General features: G+C 32.4%; 1 protein-coding gene across 6 annotated transcripts in view; it reads right to left on the bottom strand.

Moving 5' to 3' along the window:
• Positions 1–14,778, bottom strand: part of GRIK2 (glutamate ionotropic receptor kainate type subunit 2) — a 545,286-nt gene that overhangs the window by 173,760 nt on the left and 356,748 nt on the right. For all 6 annotated transcript variants that reach the window (XM_016124557.2, XM_016124559.2, XM_016124558.2 and 3 more), the window contains one exon: positions 4,830–5,036. In XM_016124557.2, the coding sequence (XP_015980043.1) occupies positions 4,830–5,036 (207 nt within the window). The remainder of the gene's footprint in view (positions 1–4,829; positions 5,037–14,778) is intronic.

Raw genomic sequence — 14,778 nt, 5'->3', positions numbered from 1 at the left:
AAAATAATAGTGATAATAATTTTACTCTTCATTTTTTTCTGAAAAATACTAGAATACTTCCACTATGGTGCAAAATCAAGACAACATGCTATTAAAATTCAAAGCTATGGTGCAAGTCAATTCCTATTTAGTAGAAACTGTTTTTTGATTTAGCCTTCTGATTTTCGTGATAACACTTGGAACCTTTTTAAATTCCCTGAAAAACAAATATTAGATTTTTTCCCTAGTACATAATAAAAGAGCAATCAGGAGGCAAAAGAAAGTATAGTGAAGTCCTCTAAGGCTCATTTATGAATCATAAAAGGCTTGATAGTGTTAAATACCAATCGCAATGTTAAGGCAGCATGCTGGGAAGCATTCATGCAGCTGGGAGACCATAGCATTAAGGATCTTTAAAATAATGTAAAATAAATGTAGATCCTAACACACTTCTCACTTTGCCATAGTTGTTTTCTAAACTGAAACAGAATTTCTTTCTGGTAGTTTTTTTTTTTTTTTTTAACTGTCAAATGATCAAGTTTTTGTTTGTTTGATTTTGAAATTTCAACAGCACTTGAAATTATAAAAAAAAAGTCTCATTAAAAAGAAAAAAAAAAGCTTTTATTGACCAATATAATCTCTTACCAATCACAAATGGTAATGATAGAAAAACATAAGTCTCTTTAATCATAGAGTTGTAAAGTTCTTTGGCACCTCTATAAAAGCTAAGCTTAAAATGTTACTTAAAAAACAAACACTTATCATAGTCTAATCTACTCAATTCTAATGAGGTAAAAGAACTGAGAATATGGCTTTAAACATCTCTCATTTTTAGTTTATTAAAAATTGCCATTTTGCTCTGATAATATATCACACAGATAGTCAATTATTTGTTTTAAATATAATTACGGTTCAATAGTAATCTGGTAAACTAAATCACAGTGTTTAATAGCCAAGATAAAGTAATATGCAAGAAAACATTTGGTACCATTTGAATATAGTTACAGTAATAATAATAATAATAATAATAAAAACAACTATTTGTCTTGAGTGTTTCTTATTTGCCAAGTAACACACTAAGACCTATGCAAAATATTCATGTCCTAAATGGGAGTTCACTTTTCAAATATGATTTGAAAATATCTTAAATAGCCGAGTTGTAGAACTAAGTTTAGATTCTGCAATTGCACACAGGTTAAGCATGTGGCAGTTTTGTGACTTGAGTTTTTTGTTTGTTTTTTTTTGTTTTGTTTTTTAATCTGTATCTGTATACATGAGTATCCATCTATGTGAAGAACTTTTTACACAGTAATTTATTAGACCTACAGTGGAATCAGTTTCACTGTCTGACAACACTTAAATCATTCTTTTGTCCTGTCATTGTCTTTCTTCATTTCCCTGTGTTTTCCCCATCTGTGCCCCATTTCTGCTGTCCCATCGATGTATTTGACTAAGTTAAAAATGGCTACAGTGCTACTGCATTCTCAGATATTAACATTAATCCACGCCATCATTCTACGGAAATATCATTATCCCCACTGTACAAATGCTAAAACTGACCTTAAGACAGGGTAAATAACTTTCCCAAGGCTACCCAGCATAGATGATATAGGTAAGTAGGGAGAAGAGAGGGAGAGAGAGAGAGATGATAGATCGATCACACTCAACTTCCCAAATTTGCACAATTAAGATGTAATTGTAGATTTGTGGAGAATGACTACAAAGTACTTCTTCACACATTTTATCAGCATTATGACACTAAGTCAGAAAAGCCCCAGCAGATCACTGGCTTAAGTTGCCTCCAGCTGGGGCTTATTCTGTGTGAAAGGTAAAAGAACAAAGAATTGCAAGCATCAAGGAGTGTCTGTGATTAAGCACAGAAGTAGTAGTTCTACAGGTGTTCAAAAAAGAGAAATGAAATGGTCAGGAAAGGCCTTGTGGAGCAGGGCCCCAACACAGAACCCTGGAGGTAAACTTTAAATAGGTAACAAGGTAAGAGAGCTAAAGGATTGCATGAAATCACTGGGGGGTCAAGGGACTATGGGAAAAAAATTACAGGTCAACATGAGTACTTGAAATTTTATAGTGCAATCTTTTGGGGGATCTCTGCAGTGCTTTGAGGGAAAAGCTTTGAGAAGACCTTGATGATTAAATAAGATTCTGACTATAATGTGCGGGTGGATTCCAAAAGAAGAGGCGGGAAGTATACAATAAAGACACAATGAGGTGGCAAGAGTTTGAACTAGATTGGTGGGTGTAAAACTGAAAGGTAGGGACAGATCCGAGGTCTATTTTTAATCTACACATACAGAAATATTGCATGCTGCTTTATGAACTCAAGTATGGATGCTTACAACCATAAATCTTCCTGAAGTTTTCCACTTCCAAGGCAGATATCACCAGAGATTTGAAAGTAATTGAACTGCCCTTGTTTCCTTTAAGCAGTCCCATTATAATATGTGCTGCTAGCTTATTGCAGTTTAGGCGTTTTCCTTCATGCTGATAAATAACTCTGGTTGGCTTTATGAATAACATACAACAGTTGTCTCATGAGCCCATAAATGAGTATTAGCCATGAGGAATAACACAACCCAAAGCTACAAGGAAAATGTATGCCCAACTTTATGCAATGTATGGATTACAGTTCTTGTAAACTCATCTTTACTATATCAGGTTTAATAGCTAAGCTTGCTTTTAAGAATAAAAATTTGATAAAATATTTCATAAAATATTATAGAAAAGTTACGGTACTTTTAATTTCAAGAAGAAAATATGTCACTGTTTATGTCTTTATTTGGTCCTTGAATAGACACTTTCACTGGGGCTCTTGGAAGACTACATAGAAAACAAAAGCATTTGGAAAATATGTAGGATATTCTCTAAGGAGCATGGTGCTTGAGTTTAACATTTATTGTAAAATACTGTGTGTGGAACATTTGTGTCATTCTCTCAATAAATATTATTGAATGCTGAACACTTTCTGCACTTGTATTATTGGTGTCTCCTAGTATTTTTCAGCATTTGAAGCTAATGAATATTACCAAGTATATACCATAATAACCAAGATTATGGATTCAGTGAACTGATATGGTAATATAGTGTTCTGATTTAGATTTTAACTATTTTTGATGACTCACAAGAAACTTTTATAGCCTCCCAACAAACTTCAAATAAAATAGCCCAGGTCACTTCATTATGATAAAAATTCAAATGATGTTTAGCCTGATGGAAAAACCTCTTAGAGTTAAATATTAAAATGAGTAGGATAATAGCATGATAATATGCTATTATCAATTCATGAAATGTACAAAATAATAAATGTATGGACAAATTTTATTTTTAAAAAATGTGTTTGAGAAGTGCTAGATTAATTTTTTAAAGAATTTAAGCAACAACAATAAATTGCTTCAGTTTTAATCTTATATATAATTCAAATTTGATATAATACAAAACTATAAAATAAGTATGAGATACAAAAATACTGCTATTTTTCCTATAATAATTTATTTAAGTAAAAATATATATTAAGTGGTAATTTTCAAAAAATATTAGGTATCTCTTCCTTGCTGATATCCTAAACATCATTTTCCCCTTTTACTTATCTATTGCTAATATAACAGTAAATTTGATTCTCTACTAATTACTTCCTATGTTTAATTAATTCCAATATAAACTACCATTCACAAGACTTAGTTAATTAAGGTAGGAAAGCACTGAAATATTTGAACACGAAAAGTTTCAACAAATAAATTTTACATTAAAATTTAAAACTGATTTTACTGACATTTCAATTCAAAATTAATAACAACTATAATTTCTACATCTTTCTCATTATGATAGTGTTGAAATATTTTACGTCTTAGTCCTCAAAAAGAATGAGCATGAACACTACGTTAGAAAGATAGAATAAATAATAAGACGCAAAATTTGGGCTTATTAGTTATGTCTTTATGTATTATCTACTATATGTCTAATGTAACATACTGCATTAAAACATCTATAGATATTATTACTAATTATTCATGACACTATTATCTTTTTCTTAGTCTTGATAATAAACTTTGTAATTAATAAAATACTTTCAAAATGCTTTGAAGATTGCCTATATTTGCTACTTCCATAGTTAAGGATTTTCATTTAGAGTCTATTTCACAATGTTATTTAAAATAACATTATTTTAAATATTTTTAAAAATTCTTAGAAATAATTTTATATTTCAATATTATGGAAAATGTCAAAATAAACTTAAATTTTACAAAATACAAAGGCGAATACAATGTTATAATATTTAAAAGGTATGAGTTTATTTCAAAGAGATAAATTAATTAACACTACTGACTTAGAAATTATGAAATAATGATGTCATGGCCAAAATGAAATTCTTGGCTTATTCAATAAAAACATGAAATAAAATGTCTGTCCTCCTTAATATATTTTTTTTATAGTATCTTATTTCATGCCTTTTACATATAGATTTCTCTCATCTCTAAAGATAAGAAGTATCTGATCCTAACATAGGAAATTTTTATCATAAAATTTAGGTTTCACCCATTCTCTCTGTTGAGTAGAAAGTTACATTAAAAAAGTGAAAACACCACATTCTGTTTTACAAATTAAGAGCAAATACTTCAAAACATTAAATCACTAAGTATTAGTTAATAGAACCAAACCTCCGTTTTAGATTTTTTATATTTAATGGCAAAAATATATATACTTTTAATAAAATTATTGAATGAAATAGACACTTAAATATATTATTGCCTTTTGACATTATTAATCTATGACCATTAAAAAATGTAAATCTTTTAGCAATCTACCAAAGGTAATAAATAATGATAAAAGGGACTTACATGATCAATTAGTTCACGGACCATCCCATTCCACTGTCCATTGGCATCATCTTGGGCTCCATATTTCCCATCTTCCACAAGTCTAATTTCATATGTAAAGCCAAGGATTGTAGATAACTCTCTGAGAAGGTCGATGCAATAGCCTTCAAATCGATCATTTCCATAGAGAGGTTTATCAGACTTCTTAAATAGGACATAGGGTTCTTCCTGGAAATAGTGAACATAAAAATAGAAATCATCGGTTAACCATAAAACTTACTATTGGAATAACAGCTGTCCTTAGAAGATAAAACATTTTACATTAATTTAGGGCAAAAGTCAATTTTATATTTTTCTAATTGTAATTAGTACAGTTTGAAATACTAAGATGACAGATTATTTCAGAAATATACATGCTTCACAAAAGGATATTTAAATAATATAATTTTACCATGATTATATAATAAAAAGATAATGTTATATACTTTGCACCATCTACGTCTTATATCATATAAAATAAATATATAATGTGACATATACTATATAACATATAATGCATATAGATATAATATATAGAGACATAATAAATAATGCATAGAGATATATTTCGCCGAGATTACAATACCCAAACTTGAATTATACCATTTAATCAATATCTGGTATGTTGTTTTAGTGGAATCTATTCCTAAAAGAATGGAAAAAAAGTCATTGCATAATCACCTACCATGTGCTATGAACCAGAATTCATAGCAAATTTTATCAATTTTGTTCTAATGACCATGAAAATTACAACTATATTTCATTATATGAAAAAATTACTACTACTATATTTTATTAGAGTAGTTTACTTTAGAATATTAAAAACACTAGTATTTGTCAAGTGCTTATCCATTCATCCAACAACCTTTTATGAGTCACCTACTATGAGCCAATTCTCTACATAAAAGAGAAATCTCTAAATCATAAAGTTCATAAAATAGAGGAGAAAACTAATAACAAATGGCTAAACAAATAGAACACATAATTTCAGATGTGATTAATAATACAAAAACATAGAATAGGATGCTGAACAGCTGCACGGTACTTGGTCACGTGATAGAAGATAAAACAAAATTGAGTAATATGTCTGGAACTCTTTTCTGAGGAAATATGAGATGAGGTGGAACCTAAAGGAAGAGGAGGAGTCTAGCCATTTGAAAATCTGAAGGAAGAGCATTTCAGGCCAAGGACACAGAAGTAAAGAGACCAATATGACACTGGACTGTTGCAGGAAGAGTACAACAGCCATTAGTATGATTGAAGTCACATCCAGTAAGTGAGAAAATTAGTTCAACAAGGTGAAATCCTATAAGGAGCCAAATCCTATAAGGCTCTGTAAAGGAAACCTACTAAAAATATGTATATTTAAGTGCTAAGAGAATCCATTCTTAGCATACTTATTGGGAGCAGGTGGAGCATAGTATGGTAGACAGTGCTGTAAATAAACTGGTGTTGGCTCTACTACTTACTATTTGACCATGTGCTTAGCCTCTGGAAGCTGATCTTTTAGAGAAATATAGCAAAGAGAAAAACCGTAGGACTCTGCCATGCCATTCCATTTGGGAATGTGATCACCCTTTTCCTGACCCTATGTAAATAAGTCATATAACAAGGACCACCATATTTAAAGGAGTTTTGGACACGACAGAGACGTGTTGGCTTACTTATCTTAGAAACAAGATAAATTCCATCTTTATTTTCATCCCTGTTGACCTGCGTTAGCCCTCAACTATTTCACTCGTTAACACTCTAGCCTGACCAGTTTCCTGTTCTGATGTTCCACTGTACTAAAGAGGTCCTGCTAGAGATCGGTACATTTTTCCATTTCTTCACCTAAATTTTAATTTTTGGAATCTTCACCTAATTTTTCACCCACTCACCTTCCTGCTTTACTGGACTTGACCCTGAAGACACTGCTGCTTCTTTAGCCCTTTTTCCTGGAGACTATCCTCAGTGTCAACCCAACCTTCCTCAGGGACAGAGGCACATTTGGTGTCTCCTTCCTCTCTAGGCAATCCCAAACCATGTCTTCTCTGGCCTTGAGTGATAACTTCTGCTCCTCTCAGATTCATACCATACCTTATTGCACAAAGCTCTCTTTTTACAATTGCTGTCATCCGATGACATCTGAATCAGATTTACTTAGTAGGAAGGGAAGCCTTTACTTTTCAATTTTTTAGCTACAAGATTACAATTTTGCTCTCTTTTCCCACTCCTATTGACATCATCTGTGTATTAAAAATCCACCTACGTGAAACATCCAACACGGCCAATTGTAATCCTTTTATATCCTCATTACCCAATAGTTTCCCTTATTGGAATTTAGCCTCTGCATCCCACGATCTCAATGGTGCTCTGCATTTGTCGGAAAATGATGTTCCTTTGTATTAGAATTTCCAACAGCTCATTCATCCAGTTCATTGTTCAATCACACTCATGCCTACAATTCTTTAGTTATATAATGACCTCTAATCCTGTTATACACCTCCACTTCTTACACACACACTCTTTCCCATTATCCATTAACCTTCCTGACCTCACTTCATTATCAGGCCTAGATTCCATGGTTCATTACTATAATAGGCATTCTCAAGCCCTTTATTACCCTCTTGTGCTCGGGTGTTTGGCTTTACAAAACCTTGGCTTACATGACTTTTTGTCTTCTTCATGCCTACCTCTGAAAAGGGAAACATTGTTAATAGTTTACACTTAAAATTAATACCCTCAAACATTTTATGGTAGGATCTATTTCTAATTCTATGTAATGAACATTTCATCCATTTTTTAATTTATACTCACACCTTCCCACTCTAACACTTAGTTGATTACTTCATTAAGAAAATAAAAGAAATTATGTGCAATGCTTTTACCTTTTCACCACAAAGGATGCCAAACCCACTTATCTGCACCCATTTTTTCTTCCCTTTGTCTATTGCTTTGGAGGAAATGGCACTCTGATTATTTGACAAATCCCCACATATATGCTCTGATTCTTGTATCAGTCAGGGTCTCAACACAGGATGTCACTTTGAGCAGAGCAGTGATCTTCAGTAAGAAATACAGCCAAACTAAGGCAAGCACAGGAGGGATCCACAGGGATAGAAACTGTCACCTGAAGTCCCCTCTCCCTTTGATTTCCTTCCGGGGCCTCCCCTGATCAATCCCAACTCAAAGCCAAAGAGTACAGGAGTCTATAAATATAATCCACACAGGTCGACCTCCTGGGACAGACAGCAAAATAGAAAACACATAAAACATCCCCCATCACCTTTCACTTGCTCCAAGACTTAATTAACTGAGTAACCTTCCCTGTCCTTAATAACCAAAGTATATGTACTCGTTCCGATAAACTGTCCTTAATCCCATAACCCCCTTCTGCCATGGCTTCATTTTTCTGTTTCTCTTCATGGACTACTGTTTAGAAAGATTTGTCTACATATACTACCTAAATTTATTCATGTTCTAGTTACCAGTAAATTCATTGAACTGACTTCTGTTTTCATTCCACTTAACTGTTCTTGACCCAAATATTATAATCATCTCCAAGTTGCCGAATCCAGTAGGGTTGATTCTATTCTCTTTTTACTCATATGGATTTAACATAATTAACTATTTCTCCCATCTTTTTTTTAAGACTTCATTTTCTAGCCTTTGCCACTTTACTTTCCCTTGGGTTCCTCTGACCACAATAGAAACTCCCTCTCAGGATCCTTTGTTGCTGTATCTTTTCTACCTGATTTTAAGTGTTGATGATCCTTAAGACTTGGTAATGGCCCTTCTTCCCTTCTTTTCTTAAATTTTATTGCTAAATGAGCCGATCCACATACATCAAATTCAATAACATCTTTATGCTGATGACTCAAAAATTGGTATGTCTGACTCAGACTTTTCCAGGTGCCCCATATTCAGGTACTTGTCAGCACCACTAACGTTTCATAGACAGCTCACATTCTTTAATTCCCATATGGAATTCTTCTCCCTCAAACCTGTACACCTTTTCAGTTTTCTTTGCTTTCAGAAAATGGCACCATTATCTATCCAGTGATTCAAGCCAGTCCCTGAGGCATCATCCTTTCTTCCCTTTCTTTTAGCTCATTCACAATGGAGAAACAAAAGTGATCTTCTTAAAGTATACATTGAATTATATCCCTACCACTACTTCGAACCGTCCAATAAATTGTCAACGCATTTAGAATAACATTCAAATTCCTTGCCACAATTCCTGAAACCTGTTCTACCAGTTTTTCTTATCTCGGTAAATGGTTCCAGAACTCACAAAATTGATCAAGTCAAACACCAGGAAATCTCTCTCATGCTCTGTCCTATCCTTTGGAAATCCTGCAAGTTCTCTCATCAAAATATATCCTGAACCCATCAATTTCTTTCCATCATCTTGGCTCTCACCATGCAACCTCTACTTATCATCTGGATTCCTAGAGTAGCCTCCTACCTCTCCTTTCAATTTACATGTCCCTGCAGGCCATTCTCCATAGAAAGTCATAGTGACCTTGTAAAAATTAAATATGATTGTGTTATGTATTTGCTTAACACCCAATAGTGGCTTTTTATTAAAACTAGAATAAAAGCAAAACTAATTACCTTGGCCTTCAAGGCCCTGTCCACTTTCTTCTCTGAACTTAGCTCCTCATTTCTCACTCTCTCATTATATTCCAGATAAATGTGCCTTCCATCTGGTCCTTAAACTTGTCAAGTTTATTCCTGACTGGAGATATTTGCATTGCATTGCTATTGTTTTCCTCCTTTCTGACTAGGAGATTCTTTCTTAAATTATTGACTTGGCTTTTTTGGTCTCATCATTCAAGAGTTTCTGCTCAAATATTACCTCTTCAAAGAAAACATGCTAGTACATGTAAATTTAATCTCCCATATAAGTTAGTCTCCATTGTTTCACCTATTTTTATTTTCCACGTATCATTTACCCCAATCTGAAGTACACACGTATATGTGTCTATACACAGTTATGAATGTATTAGTATGTGTGCGTTTCTTTCTTTCCCTATTAGAATATAAATCCATGAGTTTAGAGACCTTAGGGATTATATTTGTTAGTATAGCTCAGTGCCTATAAAAATGATTGGCAATCAGTTGGTGCTGAAGAAACTTGCTAAATTAATAAAATATTCCTTATGAAGGCTTACATTCTATTTTGCCCTCTTCAACTTCATTTTCTCTTTAAATTCTAAATATCCTGCTTTCTTTCATTTCCTCAATTATCGAGTTATTTTCTACTCCAGAGTCTTTTATCATATTGTACTATCTGTCTATAATGACGTGCCCTTCAAATGGTGAGATCCTTTGCTTCTTTTAAGGCTCAAATTAAGTTTATCTAAAGAAAATCATGTTATTCCCTTTTCCAACACTTTATATTTATTTTCTCACAATACTTAATTAGTCTTTAACTATTATATTTATTCGTTGAATTACTTGCTTTTTATTTGTCTCATTTCCCTAGCATATGACACCCATATGCCTAACACAATGCCTGCACATAACAGGTTCTAAGCAAATACTGAATTGAACATTTTGATTCAATATTTCAATTGAATAAATTAAATAAGTGATTGACAAATCATGAATTTTCTGACTCAATTTTCTCATCTCTAAATACATTTAATAATGCTTTTAAAGACTTTTTGTGAATTAAACTTTTTAAAAATTTGGTGAATATCAGTATCTTATTATTATTTCATTATTTTCACTTGCAATAATTTTCCATTTGTTTTTAATAACTTCAAAATTCAATGGAAAGTACAGAATTCACATATACTCCTTGCCCACACACGTCTAGCCTTGTGTTTTTTGTTTTTGTTTTTGTTTTTGTTTTTGTTTTTGATGAATCACATTGACACTTCATTATTACCCAAAGTCCATAATTTATATTAGGGTTCAGAGTTGATGTTGTATTTTCTATGGGGTTTTGACTAATATATGACAAGTTGTAGTCCACCTTTGTAATATCATACTGAATACTGTCACTGCCCTAAAAGTCCTTGCACTCTGCCTATTAATTCCTCCCTCTACCTTAAGCACTGACAACCACTGATCTTTTTTATTGTCTCTACAGTTTTATCTTTTCCAGAACGTCACATAGTAGATAGCTTTTTCTAATTGACTTCTTTCACTTAGTAATATGTACTTAAAGTTCCTCCATGTCTTTTAATGGCTAGATAGCTCATTTCTTGCTACTGCTGAATAATATCTCATTGTCTAGATGCTCAACAGTTTATTTATCCAGTCAGCTGCTGAAGGATGTTTCAACTGTATCCAAATTTTACTAATTATGAATAAACCTTCTATAAATATTCATGTGCAGGTTTTTGTATGAAAATGTTTCAACTCATATGGTTAAATACTAAGCCATTCAATAATTAAATAATATGGTTAAAATATGTTATTTTGTAAGAACTGTCAAACTATCTTCCAAAGTTGCTGTACCATCTTGCATTCTCACCAGTAACCAATGAAAGTTCCTGTTGCTCTACACCCTTACCAGCATTTACTTTCACCATTCTAGTAGGTATGTAGTGGTTTTTCATTGTTGCTTTAATTCACAATTCCCTAGGGACATATGATGCTGAACATTTCTTTATAAGTTTCAATATATTTTTATTAGAATATTTTGCAGTTCTGATTTTTCACAGAGGTTAAATCATTTTCCCAGGTCGCACACTATGAAAAGATAAAGAATAGCTAAGAGGAGGCAAAAAAAAAGATTTGAACTCAAGTTTCCTAAATTCTTGATACTTACTTTCCCACAAATTTATGTTGTTTTCTATATCGTAAGTACATTCTTAGAAAATCCATATATGCTGGATTTTTTAATGGAATGAGATTAAAATCCTAGGAATCAGAAATTAATCTGTTCCTAAATTCAAAGTTGCCTATTTGGGTTTACCATAAGGTAAAAGAACAGTTAGGGTCTTGTCTAAATTTTGCATAATAGGCGATTACATATAAACTTTATTCTCCATAGGTAAATAGAGTACTACAAATGTGACAAATATATTACTCTTAAATCTTTGGGGTTATTATACCCATTGTCCTCTACTCTTTCTGGCCTGCTAGTCTTTTACGATAGATAACACTATTCCATCATCACAGTTTTAGATGCTCCTATTACCTTGGAAGAATGAATCACTACAGCTAAACAGCTTTCCTGAGCTGAGCATTCACATTTCAGGCATATTTAAGTGTCTCTTTTTCAGGTTCTCCCACAACAATTTTTGAATTACTTTTACCATCATATTGAGTAGTAAGTGTCGATTTACATACATATCTTCTAAACTAGACTTGAGCAATTTATATGGCAAGAGAGTTACTTAAATTTGCATAAGTGGTGCCAATATTACCAGGTGCATGGCACTTACACATAAAATGACTGTGTAGTGAACTGAATGAAAATAGATTGCTCTGGTCAACTGGGGAAGCAAGGGAACCTAAACTTGAAGGAAAAAATTCCAATATAGGTAGATTCTCCTATGGGATTTGAGTATGGTGGTAACAGGGCCTTGAAAGGAACACACCATGTCCTCCTGTAGACGTGAGAACAGCCTGAAGAATTTAGGGCTGGTAGAACGAATATCAAAAAAAGCATGTTAAGAATAGATAAACTCTATTAATTTCTTATATCAGTTTCAGTCTGTTTCTGACCTATAAATGGATGTATATTTTATGTTTAAAAGTCCCAAACATTAACAATTTGTCAAGTTTCTTGCACTAATAGCATTAATATCTTCTAAGCACTTGTTTTGTGTCAGGCCCTGTTCTGCTTTCATTATATTAACTTATTTATTCCTCATTATAACTTTGGGAGATCATAAATATTATTTTTTCTCTTTTACAGATGAAGTAATTAAAGGCAGGGTTACTAAATATTTTGCCAAAAGTCAACAACAGCCAGAATACAACTCAAGTAGTCATATTGCTGAACCACTTAACACCACACCATACTTTTCACCTAAAATGATTCCTAATGATCATTTCTGAACTCCATGTGAATGCATAATTGCACATAGCTCATTAGATACTTACTGTGTACTCTACAGCTTTATTATTTTTTCAGTCAACTTGAATTAGTTGCTGGGCTATACTGGATGTAAAATTGTAACACATTTAGTCATTAAACAATTTAATCAAAACAACATTGTAGAAAAGAAGTACATACATAATCCAGGAAATTTGTTTTTAACATCAGAAATGATTCCCTTCCCAAATGCAAATGCATGTTTTTAAAATAAAAGTACAAAATTTGTGAAAATAGCATATTTTAAACCCATCAGATTTAGGTAGCAATATATGAGTCCAAAAAAAACTTCTTTTTCCTATTTGTACTATTAAAACATTATTGTCTCTATTTTAAAATTTTGTTCCAAAATATTTACGGTATATTTCTGACACAAATTCACTTGAACATTAGGAAAAAATATGATGAAAGCTAGTGATTACTTAAGAGTGTAGGAGGCATGTGGGAGATATAGGTGCATGAGGTATAAAAGCAGAGCAAAATTTCATGAATTATTATGCTATTTAAATATCATTAATCTAGCTTTTCATAGTAACCATCCATCTTATTAATTTGATTCCCTTTACCTAAAACCTAATAAGAAAACTTGTCACAAGCAAATAAATTTATTGATTCCTGTGCGATTAAGAAAATATGTGGTCTGAGTGCCTCCTTTTAATATTTGTGGATCTCCACAATGTCAAATATCATTCTTCCCATATTTAATTCTGATACATAAGACCAGTTTTCCAGCTGTGATTCCTATCTATAGCTACACTATGTCATAAGATAGTTTACTTCAAGTTATGACTATCTTTTAGACTATCTTTCTCTGTTTCACACAAGGATAAATAATAATCTCAAGTAAGAAAAGAAAAATGGTACCAGAAGCAATTACTGTACCACATATTGAGTTCAATGAATAATATGATAAACCTCTCCCAGGCAACTTTACTGATTCTTATATAGTCTTAAATCTCCACATCAGCATTTACTAGAGGTAAAGGCACTTCATTCCAGTGGCATCTGTAATAAGGATTTGTCAGCATTTCCATTATCAACCCTAGTTTTAAGGAACTCAATAACTCATACATTTTTGCGCGCATTAGACTGGGAGTTGGCACAGAATAAACCTAAAATTAAATTCTGAAAAAGTGAAATATGTTTTAAGGTTCAAGGGAACAAAATTTTTTATTTAATTATAATAAAACTTTATAATTTTAAGTGTATAACTCATATATCCCTCAGCCCTTATCTACAGAGCTAAATTATCTTTCTCATGTATTAACCCTGGAACTATCATTCATTGTCTTACGATATTCAAAAGACAAGAACATAATAATGTAAATTAATTCTATGTGATGTGTATAAAATATCCCTTGCTATCACAATGCTAAAGCCAAACTAGCTAACATTTATTCAAACATGTATTGTACTCCTATTATGTACCAGGACTCTTTTAGGCACTAGGTATACAACTAAAAACAAAACAATACCTAAAAATTCCTACCCACATAGAGCTCCCAATCTAGTGATGAGTTGGAGACTATTCTCTATTTCATATTATCCTGTATTATTTATGTGGCTACTCTGCTTCATTAAGTACTAGAATGGTGCATTGCTACAGAGTACTGTTTTAAGAAACACAACTGTGTGTCTCACTTTAGAGCATTCTGGTGAATCTCGGGACCTGTGACACCATGGCCCTCAAATCATTTATTTGAGAATACAGAAGTGAAGATTTGGTAGTCCTAATCTGGTTTTGAATTTATCCTCATGACCAGAAAACTTTAAAAAAATAGTTTCTGGCCTCTAGCTGAAACTCAAATTGCTTATGGGTAACAATATCTTCGATTAAGAACAATATTAAAGTATTTATATTTTATATATTTATGTTGTTAATAAGTC

This window comes from Rousettus aegyptiacus, unplaced genomic scaffold, assembly GCF_014176215.1.
Source record: "Rousettus aegyptiacus isolate mRouAeg1 unplaced genomic scaffold, mRouAeg1.p scaffold_m13_p_1, whole genome shotgun sequence".
Classification (NCBI taxonomy): domain Eukaryota; kingdom Metazoa; phylum Chordata; class Mammalia; order Chiroptera; family Pteropodidae; genus Rousettus; species Rousettus aegyptiacus.
Note: the sequence above shows the minus strand (reverse complement) of the source record. Positions and strands in the feature narration are given on the sequence as shown.